We start from the raw sequence: 25,644 nt of genomic DNA on the forward strand, positions 1-25,644 counted from the left end.
AAGATTACAGGGAAATAGTGTTTGGAATGATGACAAAACTAAATTAAACAGGGAGTTTAAAACTAAACGCGGTAAAGGGAGGACTCAGAACACGACTAACTTAAATGTCTACTACGCGAACAGTAGAAGTATGAGAAACAAAATGGATGATATTAGGGCCTTGGTATGTACCGAAAAAATCGATATAATAGCATTCACTGAAACATGGATCAACCTAGACTCACGTGAGTTGCCGGTCGAATACCAAATTGCGGGTTACAAATTGTTCCATACCGATAGGCAAACCAGGAAAGGAGGCGGAGTAGCAATCTATGTTAGGGATAATCTGAAGTGTGAAATAAATAAGGAAATAAAAACTGAGCGGCATACAGAAACAATTTGGATAGAATTAAGCGACGGGGAAAAATTAATCACAGGAGTAATATATAGACCTCCCAATCTTGATAGAGTCAATGAGCGACTTATCTGGGATGAAATGCGCAGGGCTTCCATACACAACAAAGTCTGTATAGTAGGCAACTTTAACCTTGGCCAAATAGATTGGACTGACCTTACGGGCAACTCAGAATCAGAGGATTTTCTCGAGACGATCCAAGACTGTTTCCTAAGTCAACATATAACCGAACCCACACAGGGTAATTATATACTCGATTTAGTTCTGTCAAACAGAGAAAACCTCATTAGCAATGTTGAGGTAGGGAACGAACTTGCAAACAGCGATCACAGAAATTCGATTCCAGTTAGATTTTCAGGGCAGACGTAAGGAAAATTCCACTAAAGTACCAGATTTCAGAAGGGCAAACTTTGACAGTTTAAAGAGGCAGCTGAGAGAGGGGGTGTCGCGCTTGGCCGTGAACCTGACAGATGACTCCGACCTGATAACGACATCTGAGACTGCCGAGTTCCACGTCAATTTAAATAATGAGTTACTTAATGCACAGAGGCAGAACATACCATACAAAAAACTCAGATCAGACAACAATGACCCTAAATGGATAAATATAATTATTTAAAGAACATCATTGGCCAAAGGAAGGCTATAGGTAGAAGGATAAAGCATGGCGAAATTTACCTCCAGGATTATTATAAGATATTGGCGAGTAGGGTTAAAACCGAGATAAGAAAAGCCAAGAGGAATAATGAGGTAAGGATAGCAAGGGAGGCGAAGACAAACCCCAAAGGATTCTACCAAATGTATCAAACTAAAACACGAGAAAAGATTGGACCAATACGGTCAGATACCGGCGAGCACACTGATAATGACGGAGAAATGAGCAATAATTTGATTAAATATTTTTCAACAGTTTTCACCACCGAAAATTTAAACATGATACCCGAGGCACCGACTCTATTCAGAGATAGTGAAGAAAACAAATTAAGCGAGATAGTAGTGACTAGTAACGATGTTAGTAAGCACATAGACAAACTAAAGCCTAATAAGTCACCTGGTCCCGATGAGATATTTGCCAGAGTATTAAAGGAATGTAAGGAAGAGCTTAGTATGCCCTTAGCAAAGTTGTTTAACATGTTCTTAAAAACAGGTGTAGTACCAGAATCCTGGAGGATAGCGAATGTAATACCGATTTTCAAGAAGGGGGATAGATTACTATCCTCTAACTACTGCCCAATCAGTCTAACATCAGTAGTAGGCAAATTACTGGAAGCAATCATTTCAAACTCTATTTGAAATCACCTGGAGAAGCACCGATTGATCAATGATTCCCAGCAAGGCTTCACAAGCGGACGTTCTTGTCTAACTAGTCTATTAACATTCTTTTCATCAGTTTTGAATCGGTGGACGAGGGGCACAATTATGATGTGGTATATCTCGACTTTAGCAAAGCCTTCGACAGAGTCCCCCACGAAAGACTAATTAGAAAGGTAGAAGCTCATGGCATCAAAGGTAACATCCTTAAATGGATTAGGGCATGGTTACAGGACAGGAAACAGCGAGTGAGCATTAACGGCACTAAGTCCCATTGGAGCAACGTCAAAAGTGGAGTTCCCCAAGGCTCAGTACTTGGACCATTTTTATTTATTATATACATAAACGACATAGATATCGGCATAGACAGCAACATAAGTAAATTTGCTGATGACACTAAAATAGGACGTGTTATTAAATCTGACGAGGACTCAGCAAAACTACAGGCAGATCTAAACAAATTTTTCGAATGGTCTGAAAATTGGTAGATGAAATTCAACGAGGACAAATGTAAAGTACTCAGTATAGGAGATGTAAACAGATGTAAACAGGGAAACCAGATACCAGATGAACAACGATGCCATAGAGAAATCCGACTGCGAGAGAGATTTAAGAGTAATGATAAGTAGGAACCTTAAGCCAAGTAAACAATGTGTTTTTGCTCGTAACAAGGCTAATAAAGTACTTGGGTTCATACAAAGGAGTGTTAGTTATAAGACTAGCGAGGTCATCCTAAAACTGTATCTTGCTCTTGTGAGACCACACCTGGATTACGCAGTTCAGTTCTGGTCACAGTATTACAGAATGGATATAGAATCATTGGAAAGAATTCAGAGGAGAATGACAAGACTAATCCCGGGCATTAGGAACCTTGAGTATAGAGACAGGTTAAAGCATCTTAATTTACACTCCCTCGAGAGACGTAGAGCAAGGGGCGACCTGATAGAGGTGTATAAGTGAAAGTCAGGGCTAAACAAAGGGGACATTACAAAGGTACTCAAACTATCCAACCAGGAGCGAACTCGTAACAATGGTTTTAAATTGGACAAATTTAGATTTAGGCGTGAAATAGGTAAACACTGGTTTGGAAACAGAGTAGTGGATGAATGGAACAAGTTACCAAATATCATCATTAACTTGAATACGCTGAATAGCTTCAAACATAGGTTGGATGCTTATATGAGCAATAGGGGTTGGGTGTAAACGGGACTGCCCAGTATGGGCCAATAGGCCCGGTGCAGTTTCCTCCATTCTTATGTTCTTATCTTCTTATTTTAAGGAAGGTTTTCTTCTTTTTTATAGAAACATATCTCAGTTCTTATAATGGAAGTCTATGGGAAAATGTGCTCCAATACACAAGAAAATAAATTTATGTAAGGTTTTCCAGTAACAGAACCCTTTGAAAAATCAGGGAATGCCTGTATACTACTGTATATCCTTCATAAATTTTATTTTGATCCTTTAGCTGATTTAGGCTTGTAATTAAAAAATAGTAAATTTACAAAGTTCAAATAAAGTAAATGATATTCATTATGAAAATAAAGCATATGCAGTACAGGTACTGTAATCTACACGTGAAACATAATATTCACCATTTCTTAAAAATTATGCCTGGAGCCCACCCCTAAAACTATAATTTTCTCTTACAAAATTTGTTAGAAAAATAAATATGATGTAATGTTCAACACTATCTACTATACTCAGACCTTTAACTACTGATGAATGTTTGTCAGTAGGCTAAACACACTCCAAAATGCCCTTGTTTACTGTACCTCACAAAGCTTTAGTCTTCCTATTATCCTTAAAGCTTGAGGAACATTGACAACTACAAGTACATATGAAAAATTTCCTAATCCTTAAGCCAGAAACAAAATAAAAAATTACAATAAAGTGTCTTTTAAATATAAATATTCTAGTTAACCTATTGGTACTGCAATTTTAGGATATTATCACTTCCTTATAGTTAATACCTGATAGCTCTCTGGAGCCACCCAAAAGTCGAACATGTCTTACTTTACAATCAATGGCCACATCTGAAACTTTCACATCAATAAACCTGCAGAAAATGTGAGGTGCTGCCATCCCTCCATGCTGGGTCATCAGCCACCTGTGTTCTGCACATTGGACAAGTTCGCTCTCGGTCAAACCATGTGACTACACACTGTTCACAAAATATATGCTTACACCTTAACATGGTTGGTAGAAGGAAATCATCATGGCAGATTGGGCAGAGGCCTCCAGCATCCTCAAGTTGAGATTTGCTTGGGGTGCAACCATAATTCTGTAAAAAATTACAAAATATATATTCTCATTTAAAATTAAAAAAAAATGTATTAAAATTCTATGCATAATAATCATTAACAAGTATTTAAGACAGTACCTTATCCACAAGTAACATATGCCAGAAGATACAGATACTGTACTGTATATCACTTAGGATTAAAGATGGAAATGAGTTATGTAACCAAAAGCCTTTTAAATACAGTACAGTATGTCCACAATACAAATGAAAAGGATGTCAGAATATGCAATCATTTCATTTTTCACTTTATAAGCCTTTCCATCAACAGCAAAAGATGGCCATAATCAAGAGAAACACTAATTCTTTCTTCACTTCCTGTTATTTTATTCCTTCAATGTCCATCATTCCATCTTATATTTATGTTTCTTATACTGTACTTTGCTCTCATGCAAATTATTTCTCCTGCTTCCAACTTGCTTCTTCTTGCATCCAGAATCCAAGCATCACATTTTTACAGTGTTGTCCATCTTTGTCCACTTTGATATAGTTCTCTCTCTCTCTACACATTTCTCAATGCACATATTACCTTCTTTACCTCAACTGCTCTATTCAATGATGCATCCACTTCCAAATGCTGTACCTGTAATGCCTAAATCCCCACATTTTCTATCCAGTTTAACATTGCTTAATTTTCATTCTCATTCATCATTAACTTTCTCCTAAGACACACTCTTTTGTTCTCATTAACTAATGATTGCAGCTTTTCTTCTGGAACAGCAATTACAGCAAAGTCACCTCATTACTATCAATCAAACTTAAGACTCCTACCCATTACTCTTGACAAGTGGATACAGTGCTGCATTCTGTCCTAAGGATCATTGGTTCATGCCTAGGCACACTAGTTCATCCAGCTGTGAATATGTATCTAACTTTACAGTTAAGGAAAGTGTAATTAATCGAATAAAGTGCCAGCCATACTGCTGCCTTGTGTACCAAAAGATGGCTTAGTCCACAGTGTATTGTATCTGCATTGCTCTTGGGGGGCTGTTAGGCCTATGTGACCCACTTTCCTTTTCACTACACCATCCATGAAATTTCTGAACAATCCTGATGACCTGCACATCCCTAAGGCCTCCTCAATATCAGCGTCCACTGAAAAATTCACTCTATAAATACTCCGGACAGCATTTAACACTTTCTCACGTACAGTATCTCAAATATTTTTTAATACTTCCTACACTGCTTTTATTTTACAGGTCATCTGAATTTTCCAAGTCTAAAAATATCATGAACAAATTCTCTTCTTTTTCCCTCCCTAAAACAAACATTTAAGCCATTGCTGAACCAACAATATCCCTGTCCTATCACATTTTTTGTTCGCATCATAAGAATGACTACCTCTTTCCCACATATACTAGTACAGTAAACAGTAAACCCTCGATAACTCAGCATTTCATATAACTCGGAATGGATATGGTCTCGGAATGTACTAGTATAACTCGGGAAATGCTGTGATATATAAAATTATCTGGGAAAATCTCGGCATATCTGGCCACCTATATTACCTACCATGCATCTGTGTCACCTACTAAGATGCTTCATTCTTCGCCTGCAGTGCTGGTAAGTGTTACCTTTTTACATTTAGTAATTACATGTACACATCTATGAGTTGATAATTTTTGTTTTGTATTTCTGTAGAAGGGGGGGGGGGGAAGTGCCTCTATAAGTCAGAATTAGGGATAACTCGGCAAGGGCAGAGCCCATATGTGTCGAGTTATTGAGGGTTTACTGTAATTACCAAACATGTTCCTATATCATTTTGCCATAAACTGGTCTATTATTACTTCGTACATTATACAGGGAAATTATACACACTCTGGCGTTCTTAACCAATAAAATCTGGCCATCTACTCCATCCTTTTTCACTTCCTGTCCCTATTATTCCTATGGTGGCTCTATGCATACCTGTCACATCTTGCTTAATTATCATTTGTTCTTCTTTCATTTGCCTTTTTCATTCCTCCATATCTTTAAAGGGTTTCAGTATAAAGTAGTATGTGAAATGACCTGGAAATCAAATTCAATGGTTATAATCAAATTAATTACGCTCAAATATAACACTACAGAAAAACCTTTACATCGAATGCCGTGATAGTCTAAATTCTCAAACAACACACTAACAAAAAAGCTGTATTCTCAAGACATTGGCATTCTAAATTATAAACAAACTATTTAATCTTTTCATGATATTTCAAGGTTGGTTTGCACTAAGTGTCATTTCTAAAAAATATGAGACCATAAGGCTTCCATACTTGACCCAAATTTTCTTTGAAACATTATTGGATACTTGAGAAAAAATTTTAATTGTGGAGATCTTAAGTATATTGACCTAAGGAACTCAAATGGGGCCAAAAATATTACAAACACATAATTCTTGTATTGTAACATTATAGCATCAAGTATTGGTATAATTCATATTGAATGTAAAAGTGCAGTAACCCATAATTCAATTACAAAAATTATTATCCAATATAACAAATTGGGTAATTAAAGGACACAAAACAGTACAATATACTTATGTTCCTGGTCTCATTCACTTTCTATTCATAATGTTGAACAAACCGGAATAGCAAAATGAAAATATAAAACACACAGGTGAAACATAACACAAGACAACAGTATCATGCAGACAGGGCGAATTATATTGTCATTTTCTTCAACAAGGGGTTAAGGCACTGACGATATATCTGTAAACACACACCCTTCATGTACAGATGTAAACACACACCCATCATGTACAGAGACAGAACTAAACATCCATTAATCAGGGGTTGGACAGGGAAGAGTATAGGATCTCCCTCAGAATTTTTTTGAAATCTAGGCTTTATTTGGTGAAACTGGGTCCATTCTAAAATTAAGTTCAAGTGTCATAAATCTATTTTATCTGCAAGTGTGTGTGTGAGAGACAAAGCGACAGAGAACCAGCCTCCTTACCTCTCTTCCCCTTCCCTTCTCCAATTTCACCATCCCCTTCTCCCTCACCCATCTTTCTCCTGGTCCCAAGGAAGACCATAAGTTAAAGAGGTTAAGGACATGAAGCAAGAATTTTAAGGCCCCAACCTCCCCCATGGCTCCTCATCTTTGTTTTAGTGTCATCTTCATACAGTATACTTTGTAATGTTTATATAAGTTAAATTATTTCTATCTTTAATTTTGTGATTGTGTGAATAATTATAGGTGTTCACTGACAAGTACCTTAAATGTCATTCAGAGAATTCAATCTCCTCTGTGTGTGTGTGTGTGCACATGCATGTGTGTTTGTTACATGATTGAAGTATTATCTCTGCCCCTTTAAAATTACTTTGCAGTATATTACCAATTGAAAAGGCTCTTACCACACTGTTAATAAACTTGACAATTGCAGCCTGAAAGCACTTCATTTTGGTTACAATATCAGGTCCCTTGCAAACCATATAAGTAGCTGACAGGAAAATACCAAGTACTTTCCGTGGCCCAGCATATCCATCAAGTAGATATGACAGCCAGGGCTGGATGGGTGCTAGGGACCGGTACAGTTGTGAACCCATCTCCACCACTAAGAAGTATTTGCCCTGGAAAAAGAAAATAATAATAATTATTTCAGTGAGGGCATTAGCAGTTTAAAAATCTATTAATAAAGTAATTCATTCAAAAAAACAACACAATGAAAGGCAGATGTGATGATATGCAACTTGGACAGTTACTACACAAGAAAAATACAGTACAGTATTCTTATACAGTAAGTTGTTGGGGCTCAATTCCCAAATTTGTAAGTTTGAAAAGCATGGCTGAATTTCAGTAGTATACTGTAGTCCATGGGAAGGGTTGGGTCAATAACAGGAAGATATAGATGAACTGATAATAGGATTTTATATGACACAGGGAGTCTCTTCTACTACTGTATCATAGATGACAGTCATAAAGGTAACAAGATCCATCAATGAAAAATGTTTAAGACCAAAATTCAAAGATCCAAAAATCATATTAAAATGTCCCTTTTTATAATAATTACTTCATCCACATGTCCCTAGTAACTCAGACACTAAAAAACATGTGCAATAATAAGAATTAAAAAACAAATTATGCCTCTAATAAACTGCTAGACTGATACATCTACTTACTCTGTCAACCATTAACTCAAATTACATCCTTAAGAACAACTCACGAATGCTTGAATGGAACATGCCCTTCAGTTAATGTATTTGACCAATAAGAGAAATAATAATGTTCAACATTAGTTATTTTCCACATTTGTGTGGGTTAACTGCAGTTACCTGATGGCAGCTATCCTTGCTGCATGATTTCTTGTAGTCTCTCTCATCAGCTTTTTTACTATAATGTCATTTCTTACAACCACTACCAATGTCATTATTTGCCTACTCTTGGCTCTCCTCCTCTCCACATTTTGGCTCTTGCATCTCTTGACCCAATTGGTCTCATCCATTCTCTCCACATGCTCAAACTATCTCAGCCTACATCTATGAAAAACTTCACAAACACTCAATACCCAGCCATCTTCTAACTCTGAATGATTTTCTATCTTTCAGAGTCACAGTGCTCATCCACCTCACCATTCTCATTTTAGCTTGCTCAAGCCTGCATATATATACGCTGTATATATCATCCATTTTATCCATCCACGTTTCACTGCCATACAGTATCGCATTTCTCACACCAGTTGCATACATCTTTCCTTTCACACAGAGGAAAGGTCCTTTTTCTTTCAATAAAGGCAGCCACGCCCTAAACTTTATCCAGCCATTTTTAATTCTTGCAGTATTGCCTCCAGTATTGATCATGTCACCCAAATAATAGAATTCATTGACACTATCCAGGGGTTATATATCCCCTATGATGAGTTTTTCCAGCTTTGTAAAGGTCACATTTTACCTGCACATACAGGACACTTAAAATCAGTAACATTCTGCAATCTGCCATCTACTCCATTGTACCTCTTGTGTGTCTCACCTTCCACAATTGTTGCACAGTAATAAGTTGCAGCCAACATCTTTGCTACAAACAGTACATGGTCATTTTCCACTTTCCATCACACATCCCTCACCTACACTACTAATACATTAATTTTTGCCACCTTCACTCTCCATCCATTTGACTCAATTCCATCCTTCCATTTCTAAAATTTCTCCACAAAGTCATCATTATACAACAACTCCCAGGGCAGGCCAGTCATGTAATATTGCCTCTAGCACTATGATAAACAGAAGGGGCTCAAGAGAGACCCCTAATGAACCCCTACTTTTGCCTCAAATTCTTCATTTTCTTCACCATGTACTCCCAGCAGTGTTTGAGCCCTCATATAGTGCCATAACCATTTGAACAAGCTATTCCAAAAATCATAGCTACAAATACTGAACAAGGTAAATGTTTCTCTCCTTCCCCAGATATTTCTCTTGTAGTTGCCTAGCCACAAAGCTTTCTTCACCCAATCTCTTTCAATTCATGGACATGATCCTTGTACTGGTTTTGGTACTCCCTGTCCCAAACATACTTCTCATTCAGCTGTCAATTTATAATTATGAAATGTTTCAGACTGTACACTGTACATACCCTATTCTGGTAATGCATAAGTGAGTGAGGCATGAGCGTGATGACAGCCTTCACCAGTACTGTCACAAGCTTCAGTACATAGTCAGACACAATGACGATCCACATCAGGTCCATCACTCCGTATCCCTCATGGTCAGGAGGAATCAGCAGGACACTAGAGAAGATGAATATGTACAGGAGTAACATTAGAGGAAAAGTAGGTAATATCAATCCCTTCAGCCTATACTGTATATAAAAGAGAAAGTCATCCCCTGCACAATACTGTATAGAATATACCAGTCCTCATAAACAAACATTTGCTTCACACACTCCTAGTGACATCAAGGGTTTTCACCCATTTGACTTAAAAGAGGAAATTTCCATCCACCTTTATTCTATCTTACTCCTCCTTCTCCAATCTTCCTTGATCAGTCCCTAATAGGTTTAACAACTTGCTCAATACTTAATACATTGCAACACTCTCCTCCATGAATAAAATCCTCATTATTATATTATTTCCCATATAAAGTATAAACTTTAATAAATGGACTTTCTCTTGAGCTACAAAAATCCAAATCAGTTGTTGGTTTTTTACCTGTAGAATAGCTTGTCACTTCTGTAAGAATAGTATAGGAAGAACACACCAGCAGGAAGATTTACAAGCAAAGCCAGAAGAGGCTTTATAGGGCGTCTTCCCTGCTGAGCTACGGCCTTCTTTACAATGTTGTTGCTCCACATAAACCCAACAACTAATGTTAAGACGACCATCAGTCCTGTGTGAAGAAAAAAATGGTAAATTGCACAAATAAGCAATATACTTTCATATTGGTAATTTTGCGAAATAACTTACAAACAGACAACCTAAACTAACCTAACCTTATGGTTAGGTTAAGTGAGAGGTTAGGTTAGGTTAGGATGGCTCGTGTAGATTTATGCACAGTTAAGTGGTCGTGTTCTTTTTTTGTTTTATAACATTGATTAGCCTAATTTGTAAGTTATTTCGCAAAATTACCAATATGCAAGCCGGGAATTTTGCAAAATATTTGATTTCGCAAATTTTTTTTAACATAAATACCTGAAATTACAAGTTAAAAAACAACCACAACATAGCAAACAGCTCACAGGAGGGTAACAGATGGAAATTTCCCAGCTCGAACCAGAAATTAATTGGCGCTCATCTAAATAATTTATTTCAGAACATATCTAGTTTATGCAATGGTCCAGATAGTGGAATGCCAGATAAACAGTCCCATACCTGTATATGATACTGTATTGGTATTGCTGTACTCACAGATTTTTTTTTTGGGGGGGGGGGAGTGGAATGGAAAGCCCAACCTCTGATGGCTTAACATGCTGTTGACAATTTTTTTTTTTAAATACTACTGAGAACAGCCTCCAGTGTGAATGTCATTTTGAATTTTCAGCATTATGGTATATGAACTACTAAACTGGGCAATTACAAACGATCTTCCCTACTCCAAACATTATGAAAAATAATAAAACTACTTTTTTCTCTTTGGTCATGTCAAAGATTTTGTTTCAACCTAACCTAACCTAACCTAACCTACAACATGTATGGAGGGAAACAGAATCCCACTTTGGCGTCTGCACAGCCCCAAAAGAAACTCACACTGAACTTCTTTAGCTTGAAAATAAAACTTTTTGATTATACTTCTTTACTAATATATCTTGCTTTTTGTTGTAACCTTGTTAGCATTTCACAATACCCAGTACCGTACAACAAATGTTTGAAATCAGGAAGATTATTCATAATTGCCCAGTAGTTTGTATACAGCTGAAGGTTGGTACAGAGACAGCCACATACAGTACAGTACAGTATTTTATTTACTTGATGACTTATTTTTTACTTTCATTTAATGTATTTTGTCATTCTATTTCTTCTTTTGTCTCAAAGTAAGTGGTTTTAGAAGTATATAAGGACTTAGGCTATGATACAGTGGGATTTATACATTGTTCTGTAAGTACAGTATGCACATAGCATGTGTTCCGACTTACGAACGCCCTCAGGAACAGAACGCGTTCGTAACCCGGGGACCCCATGTCGTCGTACTTTATCAGCCCAGGTCTAGTTTCCCTCTAAAAAATCTTCCATTTCTCAGAACAACTTAATCTTGGTGAATGATTCTATTTGGTATGAGTAGGTTCCTGTCCTTACCTATTCTTAGTTTTGCCTTACAAAGTGATGGCACATGAAGGGTCACTTTCTTTTATCATAAAGATGTGCTAAGTAAACACATTATTGAACAGAAGAATCATTGAAGTACACTGAGATGGGAGAGAAATATGAAATGTAGGACTGTATAAATTAATATAAACTTAAAATAATCATCACACCCAGGGTATATTATTTTGTCAGCTGAGTACTAACACTTAGGAGTCTCTTGTTCTTAAGCTTTATGGCTGGAACCCAACACCCAAAGTATACTACTGTACTCCACTAGGACATCCCTAGCATGAGGTTCTACTGATTGACCACCGAAGGGTCAAGACGTACCTGGCGCTCCTCTCGGAGCAGCCAGGTCAACTGTTAAGTTGGCCCATACCAACCCCCTTCCCTGAACCCTCCTCCCCACCGGAATATCAACAAGTTCTTGCCAGAAGTTACAATTTCATTTAGGAAAGGAACGGAACCAGTGTTAAACAGAGGTGAACAGTGGTGAACAGTGCTTAAGTCAGTGAGAACAACTCAACAGTAACAGTCGTACCCAAGTTAACCTTCACACAGTGAGGTCCCAGGTACCCAGTGATAACGGCCCACGAGACCCAACAACAACCACCGATGTATTAATCCGTCTATGATAGAAAGGCCTGGGACCAAACCTCACTCATATAACACCATCTGTGAGGGAATTACTACACCACATGTCCCTCATAACACCATATGTGAGGGAATTACTACACCACGTCAAGTCCCTCCTGTAACACCATCATGAGGGAACTACTACACACCACGTGATGCCTCATAACACCATCTGTGAGGAGTTACTACACCCCGCTGAGGCCCCTCATAACACCATCTGTGAGTGAGTACTACCATGGTCCTCATAACACCATCTGTGAGAAATTACTACACCGTAGAGGCCCTCATAACACCCCACCATCTCTTGAGAATTACTACACACACAGGTCCTCCTGCTGCATCTGAGAACTACTACTACATGAAGTTCTCTAACACCACCATCTGGGAGGAATTACTACTACGAGTTTGCTGTTCCTTGCCTACATTAATCTGTATGTTCACTGTATGTTCCTTTACCTTTCTCTAATGAAGGCTTTTGTTAAACCACCAATGTATGTAATAAGTCATTTATGTCCAATGTATATTTTCAGCCCTCGGGCTGCAGAATTTTTTCAATAAACCGTTAATTATTATTATTATTATTATATTATGCCTGTCATCCTCACATTTCCTCTTACATATAACCTAACAATAACCACATTATACCAATTTTGAGATTCCGCCACAATAATTCTGTACAGTATTGTATATCGTTTTGTAAAATATACTGTATACCAAAGACATGCAACAGAGGTTTGTGGGCTAAAGCTAACAAGGCTATCAAAGCACTGATGAAGTCCTAAACCCAAGGATACCTTAAACTAGAGTCTGGGTGCTGTCAATAGAACTGCAACTACATTCTAAATTTAATTACATAAAGCTAATACACGTACTGTATAAATTATATCACAGTGACATACAAATACCTTACCAGTTAAGTGATCAAACAGAGCCTTGGCAAGTATTATGGAGAAAAATATGCAGTAATGCCAAGCCACCAGGAGCCCACTACGAACCTCTGGGAACTGACTGAGCAGCTCTGTCAGGGATTCACCCTCACTCCTGTCAAAGGAAATGTTTAGTCATTGTGGAGCAACCCTGAACCCAGTTGACACAAATCATTTTTGCATTAAATATATTTTAAGACAGCATGACTCAAAAGAAAACTGTATAAAACTGTGCACTACATTGACATTCTATTTGAAGTAAGATATTTACTTAAAAATTTGATCCTATTGTAAGCTAGGGATGGCTTTTATCCGGTAGTTTAGCTAATACTGTTAGTCATTATCATTAATAATTTCAATAAATAATAATTGTTCACAACAATTTTTAAATTCATACTTAAATTTTATGCATTTCTTGCTCTTTAACTTCAAAATCTTCTTCATTTGTATGTTACTTATGAACTTGTTTATATATATATATATATATATATATATATATATATATATATATATATATATATATATATATATATATATATATATATATATATATATATATATATATATATATATACACCATACATACATACATACATACATACATACATACATACATGCAGTATTACCCCTTTACCACAGTTTTTACACTTTCGCGATTTTTCATTCTGTGATTGCCTTACTCCACAACTAGTTTCACTTTATCTTGGTCATCTCTATCTGTGATAAAGTATAATTTTTTTTTTTTTTATTTAGCTCATAAAATTCGTACAAATTACCCGGCCAGAATATAATTTACATTGCTGGAATTCTTACAATATGATCATTTTGAATATAAACATCATGGATTTTGCATTAGACATACAAATTTTAGATCTAATATAATAATTTGGTTTACACAAAGCAAATATTTTATCTCTCGTGCAAAATATATGAAGTTTACATTCAAAATATTCCCTGACCTGCAAGGAATCCAGAAATGTCAATTATATTATCCTAACTTTAGTCTGAGGTATTATTTATTACTAAACGTTAAAATCTAGTGTTTTCACCCAATCATTTCTCAGAGAGGTAGGAGCTAGTGAGCTGGGAAGAGTTTGAGTCCATTATTTGAATGGACATTAACTTGGAGACTGTATTTCTCTTAAATATTAATTGTGTGAGCATACCATCATAAAATTTAGATGTTATTTTTATTACAACATAGGTACTGTGTAGGAAAAAGTGGAGTTTGGGGGTCGGGCCAGTCTCTATTGGAATTAATCCCATATGTTCTGTTGTTCACTTTACGCGGTTTTCACTTTCCACGGTACCCTGTGGGTTCAATTGACCGAGTAAATCGGGGTACTACTGTACACACACATATACAGGGTGTCCCATAAGTTTCCATACAACGTATCACCAACGCCATTACAAGCATAACTCCAGCTGTGCTTGAACGTGTTCTTCAGCAGTGGAGGACACGCATTGAAGAGTGTTTTCAACAGAATGGTAGTCATGTAGAGCATATTATATAAATAAAAATGGATTTTCATATAAACTTTATTTTTCCTATGTATAGACATTTATGGGACACCCTGTATATATATATATATATATATATATATATATATATATATATATATATATATATATATATATATATATATATATATATATATATATATATATATATATATATATATATATATATATATAAAAATATATATATATATATATATATATATATATATATATATATATATATATATATATATATATATATATATATATATATATATATATATATATATATATATATATATATATATATATATATATATATATATATATATATATATATATATATATATATATATATATATATATATATATATATATATATATATATATATATATATATATATATATATATATATATATATATATATATATATATATATATATATATATATATACAGTCAACCCTCGCTTTACGCGTTTCCACGTTTATGAGGTACCCTGCCGAACATGGAATGCTCACTTTCCGCGGTGTGTGTACCCTTTAACGCGGAGAGCGGCGCGAGCAGGGTGTGCACAAGGTCGCCCAGTCATCAAAACATTACCGAGTTCTTCACCCGCCACCCACCACAGCCGGCCCAAGTCAGTGATAGTGATAATGATTGTGAGGATATGGACTTATATGGACTTTGAGGGGTTAGACAAAGAGGCCCTGCAAGCCTGTGGTGGATAGTGATACAATTGATACAAGTGATACAGGTGAGGGCCAATAATCTGCCCTCTGCCTCGGAACTAACCCCCCATCCCCGTGTGCCCAGCCATCTTTTCTACTAATGTAAGTGTTAAAAAACCTAATATTATTGATATTTCTCTTAATTATTAATTGTGTGTGCACATACCATCATAAAATTAAGAGTTATTTTTTACTACGTAGTTGTGTGTCTGAAAAAGTGGAGTTTGGGGATCGGCCCGGTCTCTATTTCAATTAATCCCATATGTTATGTTTTGTTCTACGCCATGACCTATAGGTTCAATTGACACGCGTAAGTGAGGGTTCACTGTGTGTATATATATATATATATATATATGTAAATATATATATGTGTATATATATATATATATATGTATATATATGTATGTATATATATATATATATATATATATATATATATATATATATATATATATATATATATATATATATATATATATATATATATATATATATATATATATATATATATATATATATATATATATATATATACAGTATATATTTTGTTGAACTTAAGTTACAAGTACGGTACAGTACAGTATATGGATACAGTACATAACAATTAATCATTAATTTTTATCTACACACACAGTATCTATTACAGTACCTTTATTCCTCTTACTTTTAAGGATTGTGACACTGTAGTGCAACGATCACTGACTAAGGCCATGTAAATTTGATAAGGTTGGTATTTCTGGTTGTGTGATGCATTGTATAACCAGTATGATGTATTTTTTATATCACATATAGTTAATACAGAGAAATTAACAGGAATCACCCACGTAAATGAGTGTTTTCAGAATTCTTGGTTCGGTGTGTCATATTGTATAACACCATAGAGGTGCATATATTTTTTTTTGACTGTACAGCTAAACAGAGTAACATTACAAGTGGGACGTTAAGAACAAAAAATTGAGAGTTGTGTAGTAAAATTATTATTTACTGTCTATTAAATTTGGTGACTACAGTAAGTTGCCAAAGTAAAAAGCAATTGTTACACAGAAAATAAACCATTTCTTAGATAGTAGATCATTATGATCTATTTTTCAGGCACATAACCGGTACACCACTACCTTTAGATAAAATCATGCACATGTTATGACCAAGATTTCTTAAAAGCAAGTCACAATTAAATATTTTTAAAAGGGCCTATCAAATATATGCTATGCAGATGATATTGCTCTTATCACAGATAGTGAAGAGGCATTACAAAAACTCATTAACATATTAGTGGAAAAAGGTGATAAATATAGTTTAAGAGTTAATGGTAAGCAATAGGGAACTTAAACAAGTGGAAAATTTTGTGTATTTGGGAAGTAATATTAGCAAGAATAGGGCAAGCAAAAACTGAATTTAATAATCTAAAAGACCTAATGAAAAGAGACATTAACTTCAATTTGAGAAAAAAGCTGCTGAAAGGCTTTACATGACAAGGACTATTGTATGGTTCAGATGTGTGAACACTTTCAGCAGACCCCAGAAAAAGGTTGGAGGGAGGCCTTTGAAATGCAGTGTTGTAGGCAAATGCTAAGAATAAGCTACACTGACAGGACAACAAAATGAAGAAGTACTAAGATTAGCAAAAGCTTCAAAGTTGAGGATAGAAGGGCCAGAGGCAGAGACTGGGATGGATGAATGAAATTAAAAACTGGAGGATTGGTAAAAACAGCCTGGGAACGTTTAGAATGGAGGACTGTGGTCACCAACCCACAGATATGAGGGCGGTACTCTGATTGATTGATTGACCATGTGTGATTTAGGTGATCATGCACACACAGTCTGGTGGCAGTGGCATGTTGCAATGGTGTAGACCAGGGGTCTGCAATCTTTATATAGTACAGTAATCAGCCACAAGGCGCACAATACAAACAAGAAATCAGTAATCAACCACAGCCATTACACAATGCACAGTAATTATGCACCATGTATTATATTCAGAAAAATAAAACATGAAAATGGGCACTAAGAAATATAGAACTAATCCATATACAGTATTCAGACAAGTAAAGGTACTGATATTGGCTGACAGTGACTGACCTCATCTGCTTAAGTGAATCAATTATGTGTTCTTGCATCACCATTTACAAGGAAAATTTTAATATACTGGTTGACCACAGAATTTCCAGCAATCGCGTGTCCGGAATTTCAAGTTTATAACTTATTTACAGTGAACAATAATTACGTAGGACATGCTTGTGGAAGGCTGACCTTACCGAGCAGTGAGATATTATGGTTATTTTTTTAACTCAGAATTTTGGGCAGATATATGTAACTTTCTTTCTTTCTTTCTTTTTTTTTACTCAATTACATCTACACACAATCCTATATACATACAGTAGTATTGTGAAAAGAAAGTTAAAGATATAACTATCAAAAGGTCAAAAACAAATTAAATAAACATTTCTTTGTGTGTCAGCCAGAGTTTGCAGGTTTATTACCATTACGTATTTTAAATTATCATTCTGCATGTGCTTCACCCCTCCTTGTCTCTCTGGGGAGGGGGGGGGTTCTTTGTTTAAAACTGTTATTATGGGAGTTGTGGCAATCATCACCTTAGCTGTGGCCAAACTTAACCCATTAATCATGAACCAGTTCTGGAAAAAGTCATCCTGTCTGTCTAGAAAACTTGCATAATCTTCTCGCTATTCATTAATATGTGTGCACAGAAGCACACGTTTCAGGATTTTCGCTTATTTAGGCTGTAAGCTGTCAGTAGTGAGTGCAGGAGTTTCAGAAATTCAGTACACCTTAAATGTAAAAGGGTAAGGTGGTCAACAGCGGTTACAATAACTATGTTGCCTGGGTTAAACCAGAAGCACTTCTGTGCTCTCATGCAGGTGAAATCTATCATAAAGAGACATGGAGAGTCAAATGCAGCAATTTTTTAAAAGAAAATTATGAGGACACAGTCATAAACACATAAAGGAATGTAGCAATATCAATAACACTAGAAGGTAGAAGCAGTCAAGTGAAAAGAGGAAATATTTGGGAACAAAATATGATGCGTTCTTTACACCTGTACTGCATCTATTAACTTAGATTGATCCTGAAGGAACTAAAGCTACATTACAGTACTTAATGTTAATGATGCCAACTCTTGGGATTATATCACACCATGTGAGTGTAAATAATTATTTCTAGAGGCTGAATGCGTTCATAAAAAGACATACTAACTACTAATATGTTACCTGTTAGTACTGGCACCAGTAGCATCATTATGAGCTGTTTCAGCTGCATTTCCTCCTTCATCTACTGAAGCAGTTGTACCAGACATTGGTAACAGTGGCTCTGATGTTGAAGAGGTGGTAAAAGAACTTCCAGATCCTTCAACTGTACTGGAGGCACTTACAGATCCATGAATATTATCAGTAGGAAGATTAGAATTATGTGGTTCAGTATGTAACAGTTGTGGAGGAACTGGAATGTCAGGGATGTTCTGGGAATGACTAACATAACTGTTGCCATCCTCTATGTCAATAATAACATTGTTCATGTTATCAGTTCCTCTTGCTCCCCTATTTGTTTCACCATGAAGGTCTGGTGGATGTGGGTACAGGAGTGACTGTTGTTCCTCACCTTCCAGCTGAGGTCTTCTGAACTGAACATCATGCTGTCGCTGGTGTAACCTGATAGAAATTATGTCCAGAAATGATTAAGAGATATTAAAATGGTATATTTCCTGTAAATGCTTGAATTATGACTTAAAATAAATCACTGGAACAATTACTGAAGTAATGAAAGTTGATACATAATGCAATATTTACTGTAATCTGTTAACATGAAGTTCCAAGCATAAGAAACATTATTTGTATGCTCATCTTTTTTTTTTACCTGCTGTTGACTAAATTTCATTTAAGTTAGTGCAGTACATGTACAGTATTACTGTTCTTAAAAAAAGTTGACTCAGAAAAAACCACATATCGACACACACACACAAAAATTAAGATGGCATTACTTTGTTATGTAACAAAATACTGCATAGTACTGTACTGTACAGTATAAGCACATTTACACTATACAGTATTGCTATTTTATGTCGGCTACAATTAAATATTGCCAGAAATATTAACATTTCCTTACCGTTTAAATACACTGGACCCTGCATTACGAGAATTCTTGTTACAGAAATTAACAATTACAGATATTGAAAATCACTACCAATAAAATCAAGATATGGAATGTAAGTTTGCTTTTATGGAATTTATTTATTTATTTATTTTTCAATTATTAAACGTGAAAAACAAATGTGTGTCGATGACACTGGTGGCAGGCTTTGATTTGAATCTGGGAGTGCGTCAGTTACGGTCTACCTCCACTCCTACCTGTTTTTCTTTCAAGATTTTTCCACACTCTGAAGTGCATTTACCCTTAAGATGTTTTCAAAAAGACCAGAACGTTCAAAAGCAAGTACAGTACTGTACTACACCTAAACGATCACATAAAGGAATTACAATGGACGTAAAACTCGATGTTTAACTGAAATTTGATGCTGGAGAAAACTTGCACCGTTGCTAAGACTTTGGGGCTTGCTGTATCCACAATGGGAACATTACAAGACAACAGAGACAAAATTAAGGCAGGTAATCAAGCTGCAACACCATTATGCCCTCAGACACTTTATTTTCGTCAAAGTGAAGTGATGCTGAATATGGAAAGACTCCTTGTGTGTGGATCAAAGACCAGTCTCAATGTAATGTACCAATACCTACAATGGTTATTCAAGCTAAGGCCAAGAGCTTGTATGATGAGTCATTGTTAAAGGAAGGTAGTGGAGGATCACAAGAAAAATCTTTTCAGGCAAGTAAAGGATATTTTGACAGGTTTGGGAAGAGATTTAACTTGCACAACATTAAACTAAGTGGTGAAGCTGCCAATACTGATGTTGAAGCAGCGAGGATTTATCCTAGTTAACTGAAGAAATCTTTTCCCTCTTTGATGAAGCTATGGAAATCATAAGTGCTAATGATCCGAACCGGGAGCGTAGCCTAAATATTTCACAATAAATACAGGTAAATGATGTCATGAACTGCTACAAGGAACTCTACAAAGAGAAGATGCACTGGAAACAGCACACAACTCTTCTTGTTTAAACCAAATAAAAAAATAAAAAATTTATAATATAACCTATGCTTTTTTGTTCCTTTAATAAGTTTTTTGTTGGTTTTATTACTTACAGATGGGTTTAATAATTCATAGTAAATTTGGAAAAGGCGCATTAAAGGATGAAGAGAAAAGCAATGTCGGAGGTATTACAAGTGTATGGAGTGGGAGGAAGACTATTAAATGCAATAAAAGCATTCTATACGAACAGCAGGACAACAGAAAGAGTAAATGGGAAGTAATGTGAAACATTTGAACTAGATGTGGGTGTTAGACAGGGATGCATTATGTCCCCGTGGGTGTTCAATTTATACGTGGATGTGAACTATTATACACTGGTGAGAGCGACGATAATAAGCTTTCTTACAGGGCTGCATCTATCTCAGATCCTGATTATAAGGGAACCAAGTTGCCACTGTCCAGTATAACTGGTGACTGCTTCCGTTTATGGTTGGGCTCTGAACCTCTGATTGTAATGTGTTCAGATCACGTATTAAACGGTCCAGGGAAGCCAAGTTGCCACTGCCCATCTCTCTCTCTCTCTCTTCTCTCTCTCTCCTCTCTCTCTCTCCTCTCTCTTCTCTCTCTCTCTTCTCTCTCCAACTGTACTTAAATTAATTTTTTTAAACTTTGAAATGTAAAAGTAGAATAGTTTTTGCATGCATTAAGATGGAGTTAAACTTAGTTTTTGCCTTTAAGCATGTAGGATGTGTCTGGATGACTGATCAAAGTTTGTGTTTTTCAAATTTGTTCTTTGCCCAGTCATCTTTTGAGCTGGAAAAGAGTATAAATGATTGCGAAATCATTCTGACTGTAATGTTATGATTACTAGCATATTAAAAAATTATAAAAAGGCCTACAAATACTTAAACTTATTCAAGCCAACATAATACATAGCTTTAATATTTTTTGCCAACCCTTCCTGCAGCACACGATGAGGAAGGTGGTGGTGGTGATGATGATATACAGGGTGAGGCAGATGCCACTGAGCCTCCCTCTCCTTCCCTATACCATCCCACTGCCACTACCACCTTATGCACCATTCAACACCACCTCTGGTGAGTAAAGCTTATGTATTTACTATTAATTTTGATATGTAAAATATAATGTCTAAATTATAATTATTAGTGTTAATAAATGTATATCTCCATTTATAAGTTTGTTTTTATTACTTGTGTTGACCAAAAAAATTTCCGTCTGAATGCACTTCACTTTTAACATTGGAGTATATATGAGAAAATGATTTGCATTTCAGAATTTCGAGATACGGCCACTTTTCAAGAATACATCCATCTCGTAATGCGGGGTTCCAGTGTACAGTACAGTATCTGTAAATAGTTGCATGCTGCAAAAGCAGCTAATGTGCACAAACCCTTAATAACATCCTAATAAGGTAACTAACTCACACACTGTAACACTGATTAATTGTGCTTTAATGACAACATGAATCTATTCAATAAACTATGACTAATAATGAACAATGTAAAAACTTTCTATTTCACCCTACTGTATTTACATTACAGTTATCTTTACTTCGTGAGCAGTGTTGGCCCCCCCAAAAATGTGAATTATGAGTAAAAATACTCTTTCTAGAACAATTAATTTAATTTAATACAGGTAATGTATACTGTAATTGTGTGGTAACTAATATCACTCTTGAAACATGCCCAGATCTGAATGTAACATGAACTCTTACATGTACAGAGGAGGGGTTTACAGTTATCCAAAAAAAGAGCTTCATGAAAATACAATAATGTTTACCTGCGAGCATAAGTACTTAGTGTCCTCTGGCGTGTCTGTGCTACAAGAGGTCGCAGAGATGTAAACACTTGGCGCCATGTGTTGGTTTGTAGGCGGCTGGTGAGGGAAATAGGAAGTACTGATCTCTCTGTCCTGTTTACCTCTTCCGGTGAAATAGGTCGCCCATGGCCTGCCATTTTCAGCTGTGTAATATTATACAATGTAATAGATTACCTTAATTTTTTTTACAGTTCCTCAACCAAGTGTGCATGAGGTTGTGGACAAATTATTTCACAAGATAATTTTTTTTAGCATGTTAATAATTTTCATCATACCTGTATAGTAAAGGCAGACCCTGATTTACAAAAGGGTTTCATTCCTGAAAACCTTTTGTAAATTTAATTAGATTTTTCTGTATAATATTGTACCATTATAAAAACTGAAATGCATAAGCAGAAAGTCATAAAATACCTCAAAATACAAAAGAAGTTCTTAATTAAAATTTATAGTGCACACAATGATTACTTATCAGCCAATAATAAACATTATCCCTAAGTGAAATATATGCAGTAAAGTAGTGATGTACCTGTACATTGACTCCCATTATGTATTTGGAGATGAGTTCCCTAGGAGAAAAAATAAAACAAAAAGCTCTACTCCTGGTGAGTTACCGAGTCATCCTAAATTCCCGCTGCTTTGCTTACATGGCATGAACGCCATCTCAACTATCAGCTGACAGTCCACTTTACTTCCATACTCCACACTTTCTCTTAAAACTATACATTTATTATACATAATTAGTAAATGAAATTTAAGAGTACGGTACAGTACACAATAAATTTATTTTACAGTATTTAATTTGCCACACACAGTACAGTATTACATGAGGGTAAATGTGAAGAAAATGAATAATCAGTGACTGTGTGTGGTGGTGTGAGTGACAAGTTATTTGTCTTCACGTGAGCCTGAGAAATAAGTTATGACAGGGATACGTTCCTGGACCCTGATCATGGGTCGATTTGTTGGTAAGTTAGAGCAGTGTTAATTCCATAGTTTAAGTTAAGTTAAAGCACAACCTTGCCCATAAAAAACAACGATAATACTGTATCTCATACATCACAAATAATGTAAATACTGTAAATAAAGTAATGTTAAACAAGACAAAATTATAAAAATAATGTAAAAAATGGGATTTTAATTAAAAATTTTGGCGATGAATGTATTGGGATCCCATTTGTAAGTGTGGGTGTTCGTAAGTCTGAGTCATAACTCGGGGACTGCCTGACCTGTATATAATGACTACTCTATACTGTACTGTAGTACATATAGGAAAATGATGACTTCATATGATTGCAAGTGTTAGAGAATAATGAAATAAGTTAGTGAAATCAGTAAGCATATTGATAGTAAAAAAACAACAACATTATTTTAACAAATTTCATTATCAATAATGATTTTTTTTTAATTTGGTGTTTTCAATCCTGAATTAAAATACAGGACAAAATTAGTTTCAGTAACTGTGAATTTTTGTAAATCAAATCCTTGTAATTTGGAGTCTGCCTATACAGTACTATACTAAGGTGCATTACAGTACAGTACAGTATAGTATAGTCTGGATTTAAGCGGATTTCCTTTACGTGTTTGGTCATTTACGCGGCACCTGTCAAAGACCGGCAATTATTAGTTATGCGGTACATTCCATCATTTACGCGGGAAGTGGCACGGGCAGGGTGCTCACTAGGTCGCCCAGTCAACAAAACATTACCGAGTTCTTCACCCGCCACCCATCACAGCCAGCCCAAGTCAGTGATAGTGATAATGAGGATATGGACTTTGAGGGGTTTGACAAAGAGGCCCTGCAAGCCTCTGTGGTGAATAGTGATACAATTGATACAAGTGATACAGGTGAGGGCCAATAATCTGCCCTCTGCCTCAGAACCAACCCCGTGTACCCAGCCATCTCTTCTACTAACGTAAGTGTTAAAAAACCTAATAATACCGCTTTTGATATTTCTCTTAAATATTAATTGTGTGTGCATACTATCATAAAATTAAGATAATATTTTTACTACAACGTACGTAACGTATTGTGTCTGGTGAAGTATAATTTGTTTATTTACATGAGATATTTGTTTTTAGCTCATAAAATTCATAGAAATTACCCAGCCAGAATATAATTTACATTGCTGGAATTTTTATAAGATAGTGATTAATTTGAATATAAACAAGATAAAATTTGCATTAGACATATAAATTTTAGATCTAATTTAAGAATTTTATTAGAGAGCAAAATTTTTATCTTTTGTGCAAAATATATGACGTTTATATTCAAATTATTCACTGTCTTGTATGGAATCCAGCAATGTAAATTATATTCTCCTAACTATAGTCTGAGGTATTATTTATTACTAAACCTAAAAGCCTAGTCTTTTTCCCCAAACATTTCTCAAAACAGTGGGGGGGGTAGGGAGGGAGCCAGCGAGCGTGGGAAGAGGGGGGGAGCGGGAGTTGAGTCCATTATTTGAACAGACATTAACCGGCGATTGTATTTCTCTTAAATATTAATTGTGGGGTCTGCCCAGTTTCTATTTCAATTAATCCCATATGTCCTGTTATTTCGTTTACGCATTTCTCGTTTTACGCGGACCTCCACGGGTTCAATTGACCGCGTAAATCCAGACTATACTGTACTGTATGTCTATTTGCTTGGAGTATGTAAAGCATCACTATTTAGTAGCAGTTTCTCTATACAGTACAGTACTGCATATAACCATATCTAATGCCTCATTGAAAAAGTAGGTAAAAAATAAAAAAAAGGAATAGTAACTGGACTATCATGTAGATCTTTTCAGATACACAAAATGAATGAACTTAATTTAACCTCACATGCAAGACTTCACCCAACACAGTTAAAATCATTAATTTAAGGTAAAGTACAATATATCCAAAGTTATTTGGACTGAACACTTATCTTGGAGCAAAAACTACTGTAAATAACTATATTAGAAGATGACTCTGCCTGTATTTCTATTATGGCTTTCTCTTCACCTTGTTAGAAGGAGCCACTTTTCAAGAAAATATTAAGACAGAAAAACTTGTTTCTTATATCTCAAATATCAATAAGGCTGGAGGAATTACAACCGGACACCAATTCATCATAACATAATAACCCAAGGATGGAAGTGTATTATCTAGGTTAGGTAGGTTGATCAGGGTGTTTATTTTGTTATTGATTTGTATGGAGAGTTAGAT

General features: G+C 35.6%; 1 protein-coding gene across 2 annotated transcripts in view; it reads right to left on the reverse strand.

Annotated features, from left to right (window-relative positions):
- Positions 1-2,885: 2,885 nt before the first annotated feature.
- The window catches only part of LOC121877600 (RING finger and transmembrane domain-containing protein 2-like), a 28,936-nt gene continuing 6,177 nt past the window's right edge, over positions 2,886-25,644 (reverse strand). For both annotated transcript variants that reach the window (XM_042383401.1, XM_042383402.1), the window contains exons 2-8: positions 22,414-22,595; positions 18,741-19,178; positions 13,265-13,395; positions 10,129-10,306; positions 9,555-9,708; positions 7,343-7,558; positions 2,886-3,986 (exon numbers count right to left, since the gene is read on the reverse strand). In XM_042383401.1, the coding sequence (XP_042239335.1) occupies positions 3,753-3,986; positions 7,343-7,558; positions 9,555-9,708; positions 10,129-10,306; positions 13,265-13,395; positions 18,741-19,178; positions 22,414-22,589 (1,527 nt within the window). In that variant the 5' untranslated portion in view covers positions 22,590-22,595 and the 3' untranslated portion in view covers positions 2,886-3,752. The remainder of the gene's footprint in view (positions 3,987-7,342; positions 7,559-9,554; positions 9,709-10,128; positions 10,307-13,264; positions 13,396-18,740; positions 19,179-22,413; positions 22,596-25,644) is intronic.

The sequence above is a fragment of the Homarus americanus genome, unplaced genomic scaffold (genome assembly GCF_018991925.1).
Source record: "Homarus americanus isolate GMGI-L3 unplaced genomic scaffold, GMGI_Hamer_2.0 scaffold54332, whole genome shotgun sequence".
Lineage (NCBI taxonomy): Eukaryota > Metazoa > Arthropoda > Malacostraca > Decapoda > Nephropidae > Homarus > Homarus americanus.